This window comes from Diachasma alloeum, unplaced genomic scaffold, assembly GCF_001412515.2.
Source record: "Diachasma alloeum isolate Michigan unplaced genomic scaffold, Dall2.0 Dall_scaffold_00622, whole genome shotgun sequence".
Lineage (NCBI taxonomy): Eukaryota > Metazoa > Arthropoda > Insecta > Hymenoptera > Braconidae > Diachasma > Diachasma alloeum.
Genome location: NW_021680754.1, coordinates 7,981 through 31,922, shown reverse-complemented (window position 1 = coordinate 31,922; position 23,942 = coordinate 7,981). Strand labels below are relative to the sequence as shown.

At 38.1% G+C, this 23,942-nt stretch overlaps 2 protein-coding genes across 2 annotated transcripts; one reads left to right on the top strand and one right to left on the bottom strand.

Annotated features, from left to right (window-relative positions):
* Positions 1-41: 41 nt before the first annotated feature.
* Positions 42-2,694, bottom strand: LOC107043718. The gene is made up of 2 exons (XM_015265300.1): positions 2,508-2,694; positions 42-2,428 (listed from the first exon to the last, which is right to left on the bottom strand). The coding sequence occupies exon 2, from the start codon at positions 2,403-2,405 to the stop codon at positions 1,560-1,562; it is 846 nt and encodes a 281-aa protein (XP_015120786.1). The 5' UTR covers positions 2,406-2,428; positions 2,508-2,694; the 3' UTR covers positions 42-1,559.
* Positions 2,695-4,313: 1,619 nt separating this feature from the next.
* LOC107043716 (chloride intracellular channel exc-4) lies at positions 4,314-14,390 on the top strand. Its single transcript, XM_015265298.1, has 4 exons — positions 4,314-4,633; positions 11,454-11,759; positions 11,833-12,159; positions 12,894-14,390. The coding sequence occupies exons 1-4, from the start codon at positions 4,565-4,567 to the stop codon at positions 12,972-12,974; spliced, it is 783 nt and encodes a 260-aa protein (XP_015120784.1). The 5' UTR covers positions 4,314-4,564; the 3' UTR covers positions 12,975-14,390.
* The last annotated feature ends 9,552 nt before the right edge of the window (positions 14,391-23,942 follow it).

The following is a 23,942-nucleotide window of genomic DNA, read 5'->3' as shown; positions in this document are numbered from 1 at the left end:
CCTCCACCCATTTCCATCACCCGCTGCATGACATTGTGAAATGCTTCCTCTGCGCAGAAATTTTGTACATTTTGCTTTTCGTTCATCAGAAGCTCCATTTTCCTTCAGCTTCGGAATCTCAACTGCTATCAGTGGCCAAATGTGCCAATAAATGTCAGTTTAATCAATTTCAATAATCTCCATGGTAACGCAAGAGAATTCCCCTCCTCCGTATTTTTATTGATCAAAATATTCATAAAAAATATTCAAAAAACGTGGAAATTCATATTTTCTAGTTTTTATATTTAAAAGGAATCCACGGAATTCCTAGATCGCGGGCTCAGGACTCGCTCCTGCTGGGCCCGGGCATTGAGTCGATGAATCCCTTCGGTTGTGCCTTAAAAATTTCAATGCCGGACGAAGAGTCCAATTTTTTTTTAAATTATCCTCTCGACATCCTCCACCCATTTCCATCACTCGCTGCATGACATTTTGAAATTCTTCCTCTGCGCAGAAATTTTGTACATTTTGCTTTTCGTTCATCAGAAGCTCCATTTTCCTTCAGCTTCGGAATCTCAACTGCTATCAGTGGCCAAATGTGCCAATAAATGTCAGTTTAATCAATTTCAATAATCTCCATGGTAACGCAAGAGAATTCCCCTCCTCCGTATTTTTATTGATCAAAATATTCATAAAAAATATTCAAAAAACGTGGAAATTCATATTTTCTAGTTTTTATATTTAAAAGGAATCCACGGAATTCCTAGATCGCGGGCTCAGGACTCGCTCCTGCTGGGCCCGGGCATTGAGTCGATGAATCCCTTCGGTTGTGCCTTAAAAATTTCAATGCCGGACGAAGAGTCCAATTTTTTTTTAAATTATCCTCTCGACATCCTCCACCCATTTCCATCACTCGCTGCATGACATTTTGAAATTCTTCCTCTGCGCAGAAATTTTGTACATTTTGCTTTTCGTTCATCAGAAGCTCCATTTTCCTTCAGCTTCGGAATCTCGACTGCTATCAGTGGCCAAATGTACCAATAAATGTCAGTTTAATCAATTTCAATAATCTCCATGGTAACGCAAGAGAATTCCCCTCCTCCGTATTTTTATTGATCAAAATATTCATAAAAAATATTCAAAAAACGTGGAAATTCGTATTTTCTAGTTTTTATATTTAAAAGGAATCCACGGAATTCCTAGATCGCGGGCTCAGAGACTCGCTCCTGCTGGGGCATTGAGTCGATGAATCCCTTCGGCTGCGCCTTAAAAATTTCAATGCCGGACGAAGAGTCCAATTTTTTTTTTAATTATCCTCTCTGCATGACATTTTGAAATTCTTCCTCTGCGCAGAAATTTTGTACATTTTGCTTTTCGTTCATCGGAAGCTCCATTTTCCTTCAGCTTTGGAATCTCGACTGCTATCAGTGGCCAAATGTGCCAATAAATGTCAGTTTAATCAATTTCAATAATCTCCATGGTAACGCAAGAGAATTCCCCTCCTCCGTATTTTTATTGATCAAAATATTCATAAAAAATATTCAAAAAACGTGGAAATTCATATTTTCTAGTTTTTATATTTAAAAGGAATCCACGGAATTCCTAGATCGCGGGCTCAGAGACTCGCTCCTGCTGGGCCCGGGCATTGAGTCGATGAATCCCTTCGGCTGCGCCTTGAAAATTTCAATGCCGGACGAAGAGCCCAATTTCTTTTTAACTATCCTCTCGACATTTCCAACATTCGCTAAATTCCCAACGTCAAACGGAATGTCGATTTCATTCTTGATAAAAACTCCGTAATTTTCCGGCTGATCGAGAACAGCAGAGGCCTCTAAATCCCCCGTCTGCTGCGTCGGGGAAGTCTCGTCCGATTCTGAACACCGAATGATATCGATTTCCCCTAGAAGACGCAATTTTTTGAGGTATTGACAGTTTTCACTCGACGCACGCTTTTGACTATTTTTATCAGACATTTGCGACTCTCTCGAGTCCCCTCTGCTGCTGGCCCTGTTATTCCCATCATTAGAATCCGGCGATGTCTCCTTGAGGCTCAGTGTCGTTGTTATTTGTTTGCTATTTACTCTCGGAAGAAAGTTAACTTTTTCCGCTGTCTCGGCATTTCTCGGAATTTCGTGACACCTCCGTCGAAAATAATACGGTTTGCAGGAGGTGGCGGGTGGAGTCTCAATATTCCTGGAAATTTTCGACTCTGACAAATTTTCCGGCAAAAATGGGGCCAATTCGGCCGCATAGGTCTTTTGAAACTGTGCGGACGATCGGATATCCTTGAGCCCCGAAATCTCGAGGATTTCCGCTATTTTCAGCAATCTTCTAACCTCGCTCTTCACCACCTCAATCTCCCCGCAATACATGAAATTGACGATTGTCTTTAAATCATCGGCCTCGATATCGTGGAGTACAATCATCGGATGGGGATGATCATTTTTCACTAAAATCCGACGAAAGAATGTACTTGAGTTGGCTAACACCATCTTATGGCATTTTATTATTGTACCGTCCCTGCATACCAGTGACGAATCAACGAAGTATTGTTTCTCGTAGCAAGTGTCGAGGGTTGTGGCTAGTTGAGACGAGAAGAGATCCCAGCGAAGGTTCAACATTGCTTCTTCTTGCATTCTATTTATTTAGCAACTTGTTTGGATAGGTCGCGGATTGATTGTAACTGACAACTTCGCGATTGTATTGGAAGTGTGTTTCGGCCCAGTTCAGGGGAGAGATTTTGCGCGTTTTGTCCTGCCGGGAATTTTACTTTCTCAACCAATGATGCTGCTCGATTCGCAGCGGCTGACTGGGATTCGCTGGATAAAAAGCGAGGCTTTAGGTGCCGAAACGCGGAAAATCTCGCCGGTGGACCGTTTTCGGGTTTGAATATTTTGAACTGTTTCAAAGAGTTTAAAATATTCAAACCCGAAATTTTGAACTGTTTCAAAGAGTTCAAAATATTCAAACCCGAAATTTTGAACTGTTTCAAACAGTACAACGAGTGATTTAAAAATATGAGAGGTGGATGTACTAAAAATGCATATTTCGCTTTTTCAGTAGGGGAGGGTGGGGCAATATGGACACCAGATTTAAGTAATGAGTTGAATTTGAGCAAATCTACAGTTTCGAGTTCATTGAATGATTATAAAAACAAACACATTGTCATAAGACTGCGTCGTAGGAGTTGCAAAGTAAAATAAAAAGGGGTAAAATGGACACTTTGATTTCTTCCTCAATTTCTTATGTTTCAACAATATTTAATGTTAGATTTTTAGTTGAAAAATACTTAACAAAAATTAATCTTTGGTTGGTTTGAATACGTCTTTGTACGTTTTATATTTCTTTCATCTCTTGTGTTTCCACTTCACATCGAAGAACATTTTTAAGTGTGAAAATTCCGAGAAATTTGAGGCATGATGTTTATGCTCTGTTTTTCTAGCTCAAGCACAATGCATGAGTGGGACCTTTTGAATGTGAGTCATCAGGCCCAGGGTGTTGGATCCCTTTTGTCAATATAGTTAGTTCCTCTGAGGAAATGGTACTGAGCGGATGTGTCTTCCGAGCGTATAAAATAAAGGAAAATTCTGTTCACTTATTTACCAGTATAGTTATTTAAAATTCCGCCATTTCCAATATTTAATTTCAGAAACACTAGTCATGACGACGATTTTCAAATTGAAAAAAAAAAAAAATTTATTTTCGTCGTGGGGGGTGGTAAACAAAATTTACAAAAAAGGTATTTGTATACTTAAATTGGAATGAGTTAGCACCTAATGTCCATTCAGAGGCAAAATAGTATATTTCGTTACGAGTGCGGAAAAGAGTTTTCTGGCACGTGGGATTGTATCACTCCCCTTCGGCTCGTGCTATAAATCTCCCACAAGCCAAAAAACACTTTTTCTGTACTGCTTCTCACGATTTCTCGTCTGGGAATTGGTATTACATACTTCCCAAACTCAAAAACTTGAAAATCACTACAGAAAAATATTGTTCCTGGGCTGTTGCGATGGGGTTTTTTTACTCGTGTGGTTGGCCAGTCTTCGTCTACGGCTCGGAGGCTACAGCCACGCGAGTAAAAAACCCCATCGCAACAGGCCGGAAAAATACTATTCCCACGAGTATCGAACGATATTTTTCATCACAATGTGTGGAAAAGGGACGTAAATTTCACCGACGTGTCCCGTAAAAAATTATTAACCTGTGCACCGAACTCACCGTTCAAACTTGGCGCCAATTTTCCACTGGTGCCACCATCCTCCTAGTGCATTCTGATTCCTCGCATTACTCACACTGATGTCTGATCACGCACACACCCACTCACACAAGCACTATTTCGTGCTGCGTCCCACCGTCTCGAGTCCCCCCAGTCGCCCCAGTAATTCGTGAGCTTCTATCACGTTCTGTTCAGTTATCTGAACGTTAAGTACTCGATTTTTAATTTTAATACCACCAAGTGCCTTCTACCCCTTCCCCTAACCAGTCCATCTGCTCCCCTCAATCCTCAAAATCTCCAATTGCGTGAGCACAACAATTCACCGGAAAAAAGTTGATTTATCATTTATTTCGTTAAAAAATCGTTGAGATGGCGGATGAGGCACACGAGAACGGCACGAGTAATGGGGACGTTCCAGAAATTGAACTGATAATCAAGGTGAGTTATCAGCAGTCTTTAAACTCCGATCATGAGGTGTCCGTTCCGTCAGCTCGAGCGAAATGGGCGTGGATGGATTACCCAAACTTTTCGCAAATTCCTGCGCTCCGCAAATTCCTAGGCATTAGATTAATAGTGTTTACATTTCTGTAACCATACTCTCCATAAATTGTCTTCGTCAGGAGGACGATCATGCCCTCCTGATTCTCCGAGTGAGGAATACGATACGAACGTTTTTTTTTTATCTCCCTTCCTCCTTCGTGTGACTATTTATTTATTTTTTCATTTCCTGAAGCCGCGTTCGCATTTCTGCGACTTTCCCTATCTCGTCACCGAATTTCCGTTCAATTACAACACCCGGATCTCTCTCGAGTGAGGCATTATTTCGTGCTTTTTGTGGTTTTATTAGTCACTTGGGGATTTAGACTCCACTGGAACTAATATCCGCAGATATTCTCCTGCCGTGACATCATTTTTTTGTTGACTACGAATGATTGAGATCATCGCTGATTCTCTTCGTAAGGTGCGATGTACCTCGCTCCGAAATTTTCCGTTAGACTTAGAATGACAAAGAGATTGAGCACTGCGTGGTTATTCATATGCACCAAGGGGCACATCTGATATCATCGACATTAGTGCCATTCTGAGATTAAAAATGCAGGTTTCATGCCGCAGAAGCTATCACTCTTGGATTCTTGAGTGTACAAGGAAGACTGCATTGTTGACCATAATGTCAATTTTTATTGTTCATTAGGATAATTAATCGGGAACTCCTTCCCAGCTATCGATTGCCGGCGAATTTCCGGAGATTTACCGGTCTTTCCGAGGATTTTTAAATGCCATCCGTAAAAATTCAGTAACCAAGTCGTCAAACGGTTCAAGTCGATTTTTTCTATTAGCCAGTTTTCAATGAATATCCCGAAATCTAAGGGAGATAGCGAAATTTTTCTCATGACCTTTTTTGTAGCACTCAACTTGCTCTATAAAAAAGGTCATTACGACAATTTCGCTATCTCCCTTAAATTCGGGAATATTTCTGGAAAACTCAACTAAAGACTAAATTGACTTGAACCGTTTGACCACTTCGCTACTGAATTTTTATTGTTCATTACGAAAATTGATTAAGAACTCCTTCCCAGCTAACAGTTACCGGTAAATTTCCGGATATTTACCGGTCTTTCCGAGGATTTTTAAATGCTATCCGTAAAAATTCATTAGCCAAGTGGTCAAACGGTTCAAGTCGATTTTTTCTATTAGCCAGTTTTCAATGAATATCCCGAAATCTAAGGGAGATAGCGAAATTTTTCTCATGACCTTTTTAGTAGCACTCAATTTGCTCTATAAAAAAGGTCATTACGAAAATTTCGCTATCTCCCTTAAATTCGGAAATATTTCTGGAAAACTCAACTAAAGACTAAATTTGACTTAAAATAGCTCTACCCTTCGGTCGGGCTACGCTGTACTTTTGGATATTTTCAGTTTTTAAATCTTTCAACTAAATTGCATGGAAAAAATTTGAGAAAATTCATACCCAGTCAGTATTATCCAAATTAAATTTCGGAAAATATTGACATTTTTCAAAAATTTCCTCCTTATAAATAAATAATAAAAATTCTTTGCAAAACGATGGATTATTTTTGATGAGGTATCAAAAGAATTCTTGATTTTTCCACATCTAATGAAAAAAAATTGAGATTTTAATCTTTGATTACAACGGAAATGTTGATTTTACATAAGACACTGGGTTAAATCCTGATTTTTAAACATTTCTTCTTTGGAAAACCAGAACGATAATTAAATTCAGAAAAAACTAGAATTCCAAATCTAATCGGGTTTTCCGCAATTTTTTGCAGTTTTCAATAATCTTTGAATTTACCGTAAGGGTAGAGCTACTTTAAACCGTTTGACCACTTCGCTACTGAATTGTTTCCAGGGTTGAATAATGTGAGGGTCATTAATGAGAAGTATCGGCTTACTCTCGATTCGTGACATTGTGCTACCCTACAAAGGCGCATATCAATTATAATTTGACGTTGCTCGTAAAGATATCAATGTGACCTTGGATAGAGAAAACGAGCGACCAAGGTACACTATACCTTTTCGATAATGAATGCCTAATTGATAGATGTGGGTATGTGTATATATCTAGATTCGCTACTCATTAGCGTCTTGGTACTCTAATGATTGAATATTGTAACGAAAATATGGTGGATATTAGGGGGCTACGGCCCCTGCTCGCTCCGCTCGCCAACCACCATATGGCCCTTACGACCCTTATTGTGACCCTCATTTGGAACCTTGGGGTCTGGCCCTTAATTTTGGAGTCTTAATTTCGAGTGCCAAATTTTCGTTATCAGAAGTAGATCTGGATTTTGATAATGTAGAGAGAGCCCCATATGAACCCCATGGCCCTTATTCTGACCCTCATGAACCTTATTCTGACCCTTGTGGCCCTCACTTGGACCGTCGGGTTCTGACCCTTAATTTTGGAGTCTTAATTTCGACTACCAAATTTTCACCATTAGAAGTAAAACTGGATTTTGATAATATAGAGAGAACTCCATATGAACCCCATGGCCCTTATTCTGACCCTCTGAACTTTATTGAGACCCTTATTTGGGCCCTTGATTTGGAGTCTTAATTTCGAGTACCAAATTTTCATCACCAGAAGTCGATTCGGATTTCGATAATATAGAGAGAGCCCTATATGAAGCCCATGGCCCTTATCCTGACCCTTGTGACCCTCATTTGGACCCTTGGATTCTGACTTAATTTTGGAGTCTTAAATTCGAGTACCAAATTTTCATCATCAGAAGTAGATCTGGATTTTGATAATATAGAGAGAACTCGTATGAACCCCATGGCCCTTATTCTGAACCTCATGAACTTTATTGAGACCCTTATTTGGGCCCTTGATTTGGAGTCTTAATTTCGAGTACCAAATTTTCATCACCAGAAGTCGATTCGGATTTTGATAATATAGAGAGAGCTCCGTATGAACCCCATGGCCCTTATTCTGACCCTCATGAACCTTATTAGGACCCTTATCCTGACCCTTGTGACCCTCATTTGGACCCTCGAGTTCTGACTTAATTTTGGTGTCTTAATTTCGAGTACCAAATTTTCATCATCAGAAGTAGAGCTGACCCCCATGAACCTCATTCTGACCCTTGTTCCCCTCATCTGGACCCTTGGGTTCTGACCCTTAATTTTGGAGTCTTCAATTCGAGTACCAAATTTTCATCACCAGAAGTCTATTTGGATTTTTATAACATGAAAAGATAACTGAAAGCCCGCGATTTTTACACGAAACTGAAACTAGCGGAAGATTCCATTCAGGCGAATTTCCGGAGACCTTGGGTTCTCTTGTAAGAAAACAAGTGGGAAATTCCTCTTGCATTGCACACAGTATAGTTATTTTCCCTAATAAATTAGCAATATGCTTTCGACATAATTTCCTTCAATCATTCTCAAGTCGTCAGGTCAATGAGAAATGAAGGGAGAATTAAACTTCAGACGCATCATTTTGTTAAAAGCTTGACTCAGGTGATGACACACATGTGTACTGAGGTACAGTTATAAACGAAGGAATACGCTTGAATTCTGATAGCCAGTGACCCGGTACATTACGCCGGCATGTAATGAGGCCTGTATGACGCGAGGATTGAATCTCTGAGTCTATCCAGCTACGTATGACTCGCAGGTGAAAACACGCTCACTTGCTGGGTCATTGTAGCGCCGCTGCCAAGATTTTAATCATTGAATCGGTGACTAACTCCGAGGTGAGGTCGGGAGAGGAGTATTGAAGGAATCCTTGCGCCTGGCCATGATGAAATGAGACTGGTTTATATAGGATAAGGCACGAGAGATGGCAATTGCTTGGCATTCAGCTGTATGGGCTTGAACTTTCCCCATGTGTTCCTTATATAGAGGCATAAGGTGCACGTACACTTCAAATAGAACTGGAACTCTAACGCTTATCCATTATTGTACACGCTTGCTTTCCCCTTTAGTCCCTTTTTTCACCGATTTTGTTTTCCTCTTGCAAGTAGGTCGATCCAACTCTCCAAGAACAGTTACTTGCATAGAATGTTGTAGGCCAAGTTCATCTTTACAATACCAATCATGGAATCAGGGACCTAAATTGTGTTGAGAGAGCAGTCAGTTTTACTTCGACTTTTTTTGGTGGAGGGATATTCGAGTGAAGGTGAAACTATCGGAAAATTCGGTACTGGAAGGTCGTTTTCAAGTTATGTGAGAACTCGTTGGCAGTTGAGAAACAGTTGTAGATATGACTTGGTGACCCCTACGTCATTGGCGATTTTAAAGTGTTTGAAATCTTCAACTTTTAACAACTAATTATTAATCGATGAGCAATATTTCAAACGTTTGTGAATGATCAATGAATCATTGAGGTCGCAAACTTGAGGTTAGAAAATTGGAGAATATTTCGATAGGTTGGGCTTCACGTTATCTGATCTGTTATGTATCATTCTCGTTTTTATTTCGTGTAAGTTGTGGGACATTTGGAGACGGATAAATAGCAGAACATTCGTCTTTGTTGTAAATTCACATCATTCAAAAGAGATATGTCGTGTACATCAATTTTTGATGATGAATGAAGTGTGAAAAAATATTGAGGACATTTTTCTCGAAGTTGGAAGAAGGGAAGGAAACGGATAAAAAAATATAAAAAAATTTAAAAATTTAAAAATTAAAAAAAATATTATTTAAAAAAGCATTTAAAATAAAACTGGACAAAACTACTGGATAAAATATTTCCAGTGTGACAATTCTATCAGGTGATAATTGCAAGATCTGGCGAACGACAGCTAATCAAATATGTGGGAATCACATTATAAGACTCATCACTCTTCCCCATTGTTTGTAATAAAACCAATACATTATTTCGAGATATATCGACGACTGTAAGAGAGTGCAAGTGACGTAAGAGTTTGACCTTCACTTGTGTGAGGGGTTTTCTAAAAATAAAATATATTCCATATGTTTGCGAATTTTTGAACAATCAACTCGCACGACCTCCTGTTTCATAATGTATGGAATTGGGCTGTGAGAAGTTATTTGAAATTATGTGCTCATTACTCGCTGGGAGGGAACTATCGGGGTGACATTAGCGGTTTCACAATACCTCAAATCCTTAAATATCTGAGTTATAAGAGTCGTTTCTATTTTTCATCTTCCGCGGAGAAAAACTGTTCATGCCTATTTTTTACCACAGCGCATCGTCATTTATTGATTTTTTATTTTCGGTGTCTAGAACAGGGGTAGAAGTCGCAAAGGGGAAATCAAGATGTACTTTCTCGCGTAATAGTTTTTCATTATTTTTAGAGACGTTTAGATTATTTTTAGAGGCGTCAGAAAAAATCTTCGAATTTAGAGTGCGGTAACCTGGGTCTTAGGAGAGGATACAACAATTTTGAGAATTCATAATTAAAAAAAAAATTGTTGAGACAATTTTGAGGAAGTTCCCAGCGATGCAACTGTCAGATAGTTCTTCCCTGAATTTTTCAATTTTGTTTCCTTATTTTGACTTTTGAGATGAAACACCTTAACTGAGAATTCATGACGCAAAGTTTTTCCCACAAGTTTATTCCTTAAGGGGAACCGGAACCCCTGTGTCCATGAGAGCTTTGAGAATTGTGTTTTCAACTAGAATTATTAATTTCTATCTATGAAACAACTTTATCGACTCGATCATTGAATTGTTGAGTCAATGAAGTAGTTTCATAAATAAACAAGTGGGAAATTGCTCTTGTATTGAATATAGTATTGTTATTTTTGCACATCATTTCATTTTATTTCATTTTATTAAATTGAATGAGATTTCCTTTCGCCTAATTTCGTCAAATTTTCAACTTAGTTGAATCTTATCAGCATCATCACGGTTATTATCCTTTTCTTCTGTACAACCCATTGTTTTTTTAATGATTTTATCTCTCCCCTCAGGCCCTCGCTAAAATGTCAGTAGAAAATTTTTATTTACACATATTTAAATGAATTTGAAACATCACATTTGAAGAAATCATCAAAATTTTCAGCAATCATCATAAAAATCAAATCAGCCAATATAGCTCTCTTAATCATTTTTAACTTCGACTTAATGGCATTAAAACAAATATTTTAAGCTATGATTGAATTCATTTGAAGCATGTTATTCAAAAATATCCCCGGAATTCTAATTTTCAAAAAATACAAGTTTTGAAAATTTTTGAATAAATCAAAATCACGATTATTGCTATCACCTTCATCTTCGACCTCGGTCAAAGGGGCATCTAAACAAATTTTTCAATCTATTATTCAATCAATTGAGACCATTTTTTTTAGTTATCGTGGGACGACCGATTTTCTACAAAATCAAAAAATTTAAAAAACCAATCGATGAATTAAATTCATCTGAATTTCTTCATTCTGAAAAATAATAATTGCAGGAGAAAATACAATTCTAAAAGTCCATATTAGTAGTGAAGTGGTAAACGGAGATAAGTCGACCTGTCTTCCAGTTGAGTTTTTGAGGAATATTTCCAAATCTAAGGGAGATAGCGAAATTTTTGTAATGACATTTGTTGTAGCACTCAATCGGCTCCACAAAAAAGGTTATAACAAAAATTTTGCGATCTCCCTTAGATTCCGAGATATTGATTGAAAACTGGTCCATAGTCAAAATGGACTTATCTCCTTTTACCACTTTGATACTGATGTAGACAGAGGGGTTCCGTTCCCCCTTGAGACAGGATGAATAAAACGTAAAAAAACCAAACGTAAAAAAACCAACAGTAAATCACCCCCTATAATTTTTCAGGCTTCAACGATAGATGGCCGACGAAAAGGTGCCTGTCTCTTTTGTCAAGAATACTTCATGGACCTGTACTTGCTCGCCGAATTGAAGACAATTTCCCTGAAAGTTACAACGGTGGATATGCAGAAGCCACCGCCAGATTTTCGCACCAATTTCCAAGCAACTCCCCCGCCCATTTTGATTGACAATGGCGATGCCATTCTTGAGAATGAAAAAATTGAGAGACACATAATGAAGAATATACCAGGTGGACATAATCTCTTCGTTCAAGATAAAGAAGTGGCGACACTGGTCGAGAATCTTTTCACTGTAAGTCAACTGTTCCCAGAAAGTGGTGATGATTAAGATAATTCCGAGAGTTTACTATTTTTATTTCTTTCAGAAATTGAAACTTCTGCTTGTAAATGCTAAAGACAAAGACAAAGACCCAAAATCGTCCTCGTTAATGGCACATCTCCGCAAGATTGACGAGCACTTGGGGCGCAAGGGAACAAGATTTTTAACTGGCGACACAATGTGCTGTTTTGACTGTGAACTGATGCCTCGTTTGCAGCACATCAGAGTTGCTGGCAAATATTTTGCCGACTTTGAGATACCAGAGACACTGGTGAACTTGTGGAGATACATGCACCACATGTATAGACTAGATGCATTCCTGCAGAGCTGCCCAGCCGACCAGGATATCATTAATCATTATAAATTGCAACAGGTGAAGACGATTGAATTTTTAGCCGATTATTTGTCATTTAAGGCTCGGATGGATTAGCTTGCGAACGTTATTCAGATTGTCAATGAACGTCAAGGGATGTTGGAGAAATAATTACAGCGTTGATCAAATTATCATGAGTGCGACGTTTCTAATTATTTTCGCTTCAATCATCGTTCAACTGAATATGTTCATAGAGCGTTTTTAATAAAGATTAGGAAATAAGTCTGACAGAGAGGAAATTGTAAATGGATAATTTATCATTTCAACTATTAATTTGACAAATTATTGATTTGCAATTTCCTCCCTATTGGGTTTATTTTCCAATATTATTCAAAAACACTCTTTGAAAATGTTCAGCTTTTTTCGACGTTTTTTTGATTGTACAGTCGTAATTTTTGGAGACTCCAGGGCTATGCAAAACTGAATGGCAATTGAAGAACATTTCCGATTACAAAAATAAAAAAAACAAGATCATGTTCGAAAGGCAATACACACGGGCCTTTAAAAAAATAACCCATTTTTAGTGAATACTATTTATTTCTATTTGTGAATAGTATTTAATATTCTGTCACGACGAATTGAAGACAAATTATTTCGTCAAAGACCTCATTTCTATCGAATTTTCCCCAACATAATTTTCCTTCCATTCCAATGCCTTGGAGAAGTTACCTTCTATAGAAATTGGAGTGTAATAAAAAATATTATATAATATCTGATGAATTTGTGTGTTTCAGAGCATGAAAATGAAGAAACACGAAGAGCTTGAAACGCCGACATTCACCACCAGTATCCCCATCGAGGTCAACGACGATTAGACTTGAATTAATTTGAGCGAACAAGAAATTATATCAGAGAAGCTGGGTCTTCTTGTAATCCTTGCATCAATATATGTGGCTTGATGAAATAACTTAAAAAGTATGTAATAAGGCAAGATCTTAAAAGTATCATCAAAAGCGAAAATTAAGGGATGATTCAGCTGAGCTATCATTGTTTTGTAATAGCTTCGATGCAGACCAATGCTTCTCATATTTTTAGGCTTTGGAAGAGAAAATTTGATTAACGAATAAGTATGTAACTTTGCCGCGATACTAGAGATCTTTGTAGAGGTTTTTCAATTGTTGGACCTATGACGTATTTTCTAAAGCAACTTTTGTACATTGAAAAGTGTGAGATTTTGAATTTTTACTGATGAAAATTGAGAGGTTGAGAGCTCTCTCAAAATGGGACATAATAAAACGCTGAGGGAGGAGTAATTCACAGACATTTTTGATTGCCAATTGACAATCAGTCGTGAGAAAACCCTGAAACCTTCGAGTTTTCTCTATTTTTCTGCTTTGTTTTTAAAAGAATTATGGTCAGGGCTGGTGGAGCGAGAATGTTTAGGGTGTAATTTGTAAAAAATTGAGACACTCAAATTTTTTAGAGAGTTGAATGTTCAATCAACACGAGTCCCTTGCATTTGGTGCTCGATTTTTCAGAATATGTTCACTTCGCAATTAATTGTAAATTAAATTGACTCAGATTAAATTATTTTTGATGCATCAGTTAATATTTGGCTCTTACCATTTGCTCTGCATGTTAGACCCTTCACATTCGACTCTCAACACTCGAATTATCCATGTTTCATCAGCCTCGATGATGTTTTCTTCATCTTATCCAAAAAACTGCAACTTATTAACAAACTTTTGATTTAACGTCTTCTCGGCATTTAACAATTTTTGTTTCTCTATTATTTTTTTGTTTAATTATTTCATTTATCTAGGAATACGTATCACTGTTCTATTGAAAACTAAATGCATTGATTTGAGATTCATATGAATTTATTTTCATAACATCTCTTCATTTGTTGGAACGAAAAGAAATTTCGTGGAGCAAAACAATGTGCAATTTGAGAATTAAGTTTCAATGAAAGGGGTTGTAGAAATGTTTCTGTGCCAAATTCCAAGGATATCACAACAAACTACCCAAATCCCTCCTTTATTCTTTAGATTGTACTTATGTTAAAAATGAGTGATGGAATTATTTTTCTTAATCATTAATGCAGATTAATCCCTATTTTTCTTTTTGTTTCTATGAACTGAAAGCCCCGGAATTCATAGCGAGTTTATTTTATGAAGATTAATATACTTGACTAGAGCTATTTCTGTATTATTAATGAATATTATTATTGTAATTTTACATAACCACTTGGTTTATACACTTCAATAAAAAATCGGAATTATACGTACTAATGTTTGGAATAAGAGCATTTTTATATTATTTACTAATTTACTATCAAGGAAAATGGAATCTAATGTAATTGTCTTTTATACTAAGAGAAAATCGATATATCACAAAAATCATTGCTTGAGCGAAAAACATGGCATACATATTTGATCAATTTATGGTAGGTTTCAGACAAGAAATCGGTGCTCTTCGGGCTAAGGAGGAAGTTACTGAATGAAAAGATGTCTTTTTCCAAATGAGATAATATTCCTTAAAAGACAAGAATAGTTTGACACAAGGAAAAGAAGATATTGCTTCCCTTCGAACTCAAAGCGATTGAGCGTAAGCGACGGTTATATTTTTTTTATATCTCGAGGTTTTCCTCTGCATAAACTCTCTGTTCATTCGATATGAAAGTCTCTGATTCATGATTCACTGAATCGAAGCTTCTAATATTTTTAGTCATTTTCTCATCTGAGACGAAAAAAGCGATTTCTTGTGGCAAGAAATTCTCACTTTATCATGAAATGTTCATGTTCAAGTCATGAACACTTCACCGAAATCTGACATTGTCTGACACATTATCCGGAATTCTTATCCCAAGAAATTTACCCTCAAGAGATGAGATATTTGGCGCAAGAAATTTGTTTTGTGATAGTATGACGATGTTTCTCTCAGTGTATATTATTCTTCGTGCCTCGCATACCTTAGCCTCGCTGAACCCGAACAGAGCCACCTGTGGCGATTCTAACTCTACTCCCACAAGAAGCCAATGAGAGATTCTCTCATCGCGCGCCGTAAGAACGCTGGTGGAACTGCGCGCCCACTGACGGGTTAAATGGCGGGAAATCAGGTAGTTCTCGAGGGGGCTAAAATTTGAATAATTATGTAAAAAAAGATTGACATTCGACAAAAATAGAAATTTTCCTAAAATCATCATTTCCGCAATCATTATTATTTTTCCAAGATTTTTTCTTTCAACATCTTGTGATGCCCAACTTGATAGAAAAAAAAATCTCGAGACAGTCCTAGACATCAAATTTTTTGGGCTTCGGTTTTGACGTGGAATGCTCATTTAGATAGTGAGCATATGACTCATTACATTAATGATCTCATGTATAACCAGAAGTCCAGGCGAAGGAAAATTCAAAATGAAACATTCCGTCATTAAAATAATAAAATAATAAGTCTCTTCAGTATTTTCACGCAGAAATGCAGAAAAATGAGTGAACATCCGACCTTGTCGCTTTAAAAAGCTTGGAAATGAGCTTTTTCGCGTTTACGATCCTTTGCTTTTAGACACGCGTCATCCTGCTCACAATAAAATTTAAATATAGTCTTTCAATGAAGCGTTCAATAAACATGATAATGAGAAAATATTCGGATGACATTTAGTCTTCGTGATTAGAGTCGAGAACCATTAAAAATAAATGACATTATCATAAATCACGATTAAAGTTATCCGGAAATCTTCGGACACTTCACAAGATAGCTAATGCGTGCGTTTGCGATGCACGCGCACCGTTCCCCGCCTTCTGCCCTCAAAACAAGCCAGACAATCACACATGCGTGATATCTCCATGGGAGGTGTTCACACCTGGACTCGATTGTAACTGGAAGTGGAGTAATTTTTCGTCGGGAACGAAAGTTTAATTATAGTTCCCAAGATTGGGGTAAAACGGACACTTTTGACTGTTTTAAAAATGTTAATGACGGGTTGAAATGTTGATAAAATTTAATAATTTTTTTTTAATACAAAGAACAATTCAGTAGAAAAGTGGTAAACCGGAATTGTTTAAACTTTCGGAAACCTTTTTTTAGGCATGAAATCGATTTATGGTAAAATTCTGAATACGAATAAATTTGTTACGATTCCGAACAAATGATTTTTATGGTAGAAAATTGCTTGTTTATAAATTATTTATAGAAAAGGCTCATAATTTTCGGAAAATTACAACTTTTAAATTATTTCATCAATCTTCCTCCAAAAGTAAACTTTCTAAAATTTCTTCAGATTTTTATAATGTTTTCTAACAGTCATATGACAGTTATGTGACGTCATTGACGGTCACATGACGAGGCGTTCATGACGGCTGTCACATTCCCCCTCCCCTTCTGTGACCGTCCCAACTTGTCAAGAAAAAATGACAGTCATTTTTCCTCTAGATGAAACTTAATTTATCTCGGTCAATTTTCAGTTGAATTTCTTTTGTATTGGCCTAATCCGCATTTTGAAATGGAAATCACGTTTTTTTTCCATCCATGAAACTATTTTGTTTTATTCATGACCGTCACAAATTGGAAATTAGTTATGACCGTCATTATGCAACTTTATAGATGGTTTGACAAAAATTTGGTTACAAATGATTTGTGACAATCATTTGCAGTTGGAAAATTTGTGCGTCACATGACCGTCACAAGACCGTTATTTGTTGTTCATATGACGCGATCTAAAAAATGACGGTCATTTTGCATCTCTAGGTGCAGCACATCCTTAAGAGACCGTTAATTGCGGAAAAATAGAGCGCTCACCAATTCCCCGCGCGTCCTCTAAAATAGACCCCACGAGACTTCTCCCAACGCACGATGACAATCTGTCGTTGCGGCGCTGGTGTGCGCGTGCGCGCGTATTACACTCGAAGTCTGTTGACTCTCCGAAAATCAATGACCCCACGCTGTCACCGACGTTGTGTCTCTCATCACCTTTTTCCCGAAAAAATTCCCGATAAATTGACTCACAATTCTCCCCCCCGACTCCCCCACAAATGCACTGCAATCGTCTCCGGCATCTCCGCACCCTAAATTCCGAAAGATAAAGTAGGAATCTCGGATGTGAATAAACCTCGCGGGGAAATGCTCGTCGGGACAGTGTAAACCGGCCGAAATAGCGGTACGGTGAAAACCAGCCGGGCAACCTCAAGCGCTCGCTCGACTCTCCGAGCCAAAAACCATCTCAGTTGGTGTCCCCACTTGGTGAAGGACGGGTCGCTCGTGCTTGCCGATTCGCATAAACATCAAGTTGTCGTGTGTTAATGTACTTAAACAATGTTCACGTTCACAAAGACTCTAAACAACAATCACCCACTCCACGATCAGAATAAACCACTCTCCGTGTGAATCAGCCCCCTCAATTCCCCGAAAACCGGCGTCGAGCGGACGTAAACAAAAGTTCGACCGTGAATGTCCCAGTGAAGAAGCCCGTCTGTTTGTGATTATTTGTGAGAAATAGTTCCCCTGTTGACTGCCATTTGAGTGAAAATACTTTTCGCCCATTCGCCGATGGATTCAAGACTTTTTCCCCGTTCGCAACAACACATCGTAAATTAATCTCCCCGTCATCAACATCTCCCGCATTTATTCACCTCTGCATTTCCATTGTCAGTGTCCACTGTCTACATTTTTAATTTTTTTACATCTTACATCATTTAATTTTTCACTGATACATATACTATTGTACCGGGTCGCCGTCAGTGAACTACACGCGGGGATAAAATGGCGCTTGGCCTCATCCTACGCGCACCTCTATCGACCGTGACAAATTATTCAACAGCGGTGGATGAGACCGATCGGTGGAATTATTAGAAAAAAAGAATTTTAGTGCCGAGAAAAATTTTGTTGTGGGGCGCCGGGGGGCGGGGGAATGGAAAAAGCATTGTGCTCCGAGGAGAATAGGTGAAACATTTTAGTGGAGTGAATCTTCAGTGGAGGGAGAATCCAAGAGGTGAATCTTTGCTCCGAGTGTGGAGATTCTTGGATTTTTTTTTCATTTGTTTTGGAGTACCGGTTCGGATGGCGAATCATCGTTTGGGGGGATGATCTACTGATCTAAGGTATGTATTCGGGTATGAATGAAAGGGTTGGGAAGATGATTGACGAAGTTTGTGGAGTTTAAACTGGCGAGAGATTCGATCTAGGCGAGTGTAGGGGTGTAGAAGTATTTTTAAGTCCTGTACAAATATGTTTGCACTTGAAGAACATAAGGGGTAGGCAGACTGATAGGTAGACACCGACCGAAAGATAGACGATTTCAAATTTTTTTGGTCTCTCTATGTTGTAAAAATTAAAATGTTGGATAGTCGAAATTAAGACTTTAAAGTTAAAGGTCATGAGGGTCAAATGAGGGTCAAAATAAAGGTCACGAGGGTAAGAGTAAGGGCCACGAGGGTCTGAATAAGGGTTTTAAGGGTTAGGTTAAGGGTCGCAAGGGTCAGAACAAGAGTCATGAGGGTCTAAATAAGATTCACGAGGGTCTGAATAAGGCTCAGAATAAGGGTTACGAGGGTCTGGATAAGGGCGACAAGGGTCTAGGTGAGAACCACGAGGGTCTAAATAACGGGTCGCAAGCGTCAGAATAAGGGTCACGAGAGTTAGATTAAGGGCTACACGAGTCAGATTAAAGGTCATACGGGTCAGATTAACGGTCCAAATGAGGGTAACTAGGGTCAGATTAAGGATATAAATAAGGGCTACAGTGAGGGTCCAAATAAGGGTTATAGGGGTCAGAAAGTAAGGGTCACAAGGGTCAGAATAAGGATCGTGGCGGAGGATCATATAGGGGTTGGCGAGCGAAGCGAATACGGGGCGTAGTATTTTATAAAAAATTAATAGAAATTGTATTACAAATTTAAGGGCCACGAGGGTTAGATTAAGGCTGACAAGAGTCAGATTAAGGGTCATATGGGTCAGATCAAGGGTTACAAGGATCAGATTAAGGATCAGTCGTCTATCTATTGGGTCTTTGGGCCACTTTTTCGTCATTTTGTCATTTATTCCTTTATTGTTTCCACTTAAAATCATTATTTTCCCATAATTCACATTTTTTTCAGTTATAAAACCCCGCGTTGGCGTATTTATGTGATTTATCAATTTTTGATCTCTTGACGGACCTCACATTCTCCGTAACCGTCTATCTATTGGTCTGGCTACCCCATGTGTTTGTTTCACCCTTCCATCCTTAGAAATTTTCAAATTAAATCGTCCGCTGGAGAAAATTCCGTCAGTTTCAGCTCCACTGAACTTTGTGAACTTTGTTGGAGTTCAAATTTTACAAAGCTTCAGGAATGTTTCAATTGAAAATATTTTAAGTAAAAATGATAGCACTCTCAATTGGGGATGATCAATAAAGAGACAAATCTCACGAGTAGATCAACCCGGGTAATTCAATGTGATACGTTATACTGATAAGTATCGCGTATGATTATGATCGACTCGAGGGATGTAGGAATAGAGATCATGATTCTCTTTCATACGGGTGGGATCTGAAACCCCTCCATCATTTCCTTGACATGTCTCATATTCACAGATGTCTGTTTTCTGACTACTCTGGTATTAACAACTTCATCACAATGGGGATGTCCCCGTGAATTTATATTTTTATTGACTGAAAAGGTCAACGTTTTTTCGTCTCAAATAAGGGCGAGGAGGGCAGGATGAACCGTTATTGAACAACTTTTTTGTTACTTTTTGTCAGCATTTTCTTGAGCTTTTAAATGAGAGCTGATCAGTCAAAATCATGCGAAGCCTAAACTACATGTCGAGGGATTATTAAGGGTGTTATGGACAAATGATAGTATGGGCAAATTTATTCGCCAGTTCTGACCCTAAAAAGCATGACCAATGGCTAATAATTGTCAATTGATTGATTTATTGAAGACACCAATGTCATTGGAAGGATTACCAGAAGCTTTTCCTGGAGTTACGGAATGTATATAAGAAAGGGATAATAAGAATAATGATGATGATAGCATTCAACCAAGTTGAAAATCCGACGAAATCAGTTAAAGAGAAATCTTATTGAATTTAATCAAAGAAATATAAACAATGCGTTATGCATGATTTTAACTACTGGCCAGTTTTCAATGAATATCTCGGGATCTAAGGCAAATGGAAAAATTTTTGTTATAACCTTTTTCGTAGAGCGGATTAAGATGTACAAAAACGGTTTCTACGAAAATTTCTCTATGTCTCTTAGATTCGGAGATATTCGTTTTACCGCTTCGCTGCTGAAATGATGTGTAAAATAACCATTCAGAAGCATATCGCCAATTTATTACCAAAAATAACTACACTATGTGCAATACAAGAGCCATTTGCCACTTGTTTATGCTCACGACGGAGCCTACAGTCTCATTCCTATATTCGATCTTTCAATTAATTAATGAATGAGCCGGTCTAAATTTCAGTAGCGAAATGGTAAAAGGAAATGAGTTAATTTTGACTATTGACCAGTTTTCAATCAATATCTCGGAATCTAAGGGAGATGGCGAAATTTTTATTATAACCTTTTTTGTGGAGCCGATTAAGTGCTACAACAAATGTAATCACGAAAATTTCGCTATCTCCCTTAGATTTCGAAATATTTCCCAAAAACTCAACTGGGAGATAAGTCGACTTATCTCCGTTTACCACTTCCCGACCGATTTCATTTAATTATTTATGGAGGGTGTGCAACCCTCGGAACAGCCAGCTACAGCTGTACCAAGAGTACATCATTCAGAATATTTCTGCTTCATCAAAAATTGCATCACTTATTTGCAAGAAATAGCTCATTCGAGATAAAAATTCAACCTTATTTTCCCCTAAACTATAAAAATTCTTCAAATAAAGAACGCTTATCAAATAAACTTACAGTTAGCATACGCTCAACCATAATTCAACCGTCAACAGTTGTACATTTATATAAACTCATGCATAGAGTGATACAACCTCTTTGTTGCGTAAAAGATAGAAAAATAATGTATGACAGAGAGAAAAAAAATGGGGGAAAACGTGCAAAGAAATCGGACGTGTCAATCAATGTATGCATATGTCGTATTTATTCGTGCTATGGCTTGATTAAATACCGAACAATCTTTCTGGCTGCATAAGTACGAAAGGGGACATTATACCCGGCGTCGACGGTAGAAGGTTGAGAGAAAGGATGGAGAGATTGCTTTGCTAAAGGATAATCTCCGTGAAGGCTCTCGTCCATAAACTATACTCTAGTTTGTGAATTCTGAGATCGGCAAAGGTTTCTTTGTAATACCTGTTGTACGGCACTTTTATTCTTCACATCCAAAGAAATGTTCAGCGAAGATGCTCCCAATCTTCGGAATCATGATTAATTTCCAAGTTTCATGAGCATAAATGCCCTCTTCCTCCCTTTTCTATTCCACAAACGAGTTTACCGAAGTCACAAAAAACTTTGAGGGAGAGATCGCCTGGCGGTAGTCGATTGTTATCGGTTTCAGTAGACAGTTGTACTAGTGTCAGGTAGGGTGACCAAGTTTTATGACTATACCGACGGGAAATACATATAGTGTATTATTTTCCAGGTATACCGATTCCTCCGGCCATTTGTCCCCTGTATTTTCATGGCACGTTTTCCTGTTCCTTTCTACTTTCTCGAAAATCCGAAGACAGGACAACGAAAAACAGCAAGAAAACGGCTTTTTGGGGTTTTTTTTGTTGTTGATTAATTTGACGGTTCATTATCTTTACACAAACTGATGGTAAATCTTCGTTATTTAGCCTCACGATAAATCGGAGATGTTGAATATTTTTCAAATAAGCGACAAATGATTGTCATGATTTTGTAATTGGCTCGAAACTCTGAAACTCATTTATTTTGAAAGAGACGATCTCGACGCTTATACCAGCAAACAGATGTCACCATAATTTTCTATCCCCGAGAGAAGTCACACGTCCGCTCGCAGTCGAAACTTTCCCTCTCACAGTTTGGGAGGAAAAAGAGATAAAAATTGTCCAGAATTAGTTTTTTAACGACCTTTTTTGCTACATCAGACGGGGAAGAGCTGTTCTATGATGGTTTCATGAAAAAAACCTTGGCTTTGTTTATTCCTGTGCCGTCAATTTTTTCCACAACTCTCAACAACCCGAGATTAATTGTTGGTTAATGACAATTATGAAGAATACTATGCACAAATGGCAATGAATTTAATTTGTAATTGGGCCCTTTAAAAAAAAACCACCGACAGGAAACGAAGCGAGAAGGAGAAAATGAGATTGAAGGGTGGAAGAAAAAAATCGAGTGAAAGAAACACAATGAATCTTGAAAACCGGAAAGAGGTGCACTCACTTCCTAAAAAAGCACTGATCCTCCCCACTGCTGCCCTGAAAATAAAAAAGGAATATAATAAAAACATGTCGCCAAGGGAAGAATGAAGTGGCTAAAAATGGCCCCCAAAATGAGGCATATCGTTATTGGTCAGATTCCCATGAAACTCGAGAAGAGAATGGGATCGTATACCTCATCCTTTTATTTCTTTTTCCTCCAGCTATTCTTCTTTTCAAGTCACAAAAGGTAAAAGAGCCTACTTTACCTTTGATGAAAGAAAAGGAAATAATATATAATATCTAATGAGACCGAAATAATTGTTCATCAAGTAATTCCTCTCTTCGTGTGTACATTTCCAAAAAAAGCTCACCACTAATTAGTTTGATAACCGGAATATTTTTAGGATCCCCAGTGCATTTGAAAAAAGAAACTACGATAGTCCTTATCGGCTCTAAAATAGAGTAGCTTTCGAGATAAGTGGCGTACAGTTATCGAACTTGAGACGATAGGCCGTGATGATGTTTTCCTAATCAATCAGAGAGGCATTAGAGCTCATATCGGTCAGGGCTTTTTTTTATAAAACCTGAAGCAGACCAAGCCAAATGGATGTATTCTCAAAATGATGGTGAAGGAATACAGAATACCAAATGTTACTGGATATGGTAGCGCCTGCGCTTGGGCTTCCTTCTCGATACGCTCTCGTTATTTCTCCTTTCCTATCGATATTCCTTTTTTTATACTCAACATTTTTCATTGCAACACAGCAGTACGTGTTTTTTGTAAGTTTATCTGAGCACATACTGTGGTTATTTATCCGTCAGTAACTATAGCTCCATCTCTGTATACTGTGAGCGAGGAATCTCGTTTCCTTCGCTTAACGGTCATTCTTCTGCCGCTTGTCGGCGCCCAAGTGAATGCTCTTTCCCTCTCGCTCTTCCTGTCGTTTTTACCTTTCTTCTTGTCGTACACTGAGAATCCCCGCGAAAAACTTACCGTTAGAACTGGACCTCTTCTTTGTTGGTTTATTTTCTCGTCTTTCACCTCTTGTGTATTCTTCTCCTTCACTGTTCAGCCACTGAGACACGAGTTATCAGTGCTCTTGGATCATATGGATGAGGTTCAGTTTGAGATTAATCTTGGCTTTTCGATCATAAGCACCAATGCTGTAGATTTTTTTTCACTCCAGTAAGATGGGAGATTCCTAGATTATGGCCTTGCGATGATAAAAGAATTCGTTATGTTGTAGCTTTGCAATTTGTTGGCAAGTATTTTCGCTCCAGAAATCATGATTTGGCCGTGGCCTTCAGTTCAAATAACACATAAAATGATGATGGACCAACAATCATATGGTGCTTGTGGAAAATTATACGTTGTTGTAGCACATTTACGGTTGATATAACGCTTTTTTGTTTTGTCTGACAAACGAAACTCATTTCATGAAACAACGAATCGAGTGTTGAGACGAAATTCTCTTGCCATTGTAGCAAATCAGGCTCCGTAAACTGCGTCTCAACTAGCAACT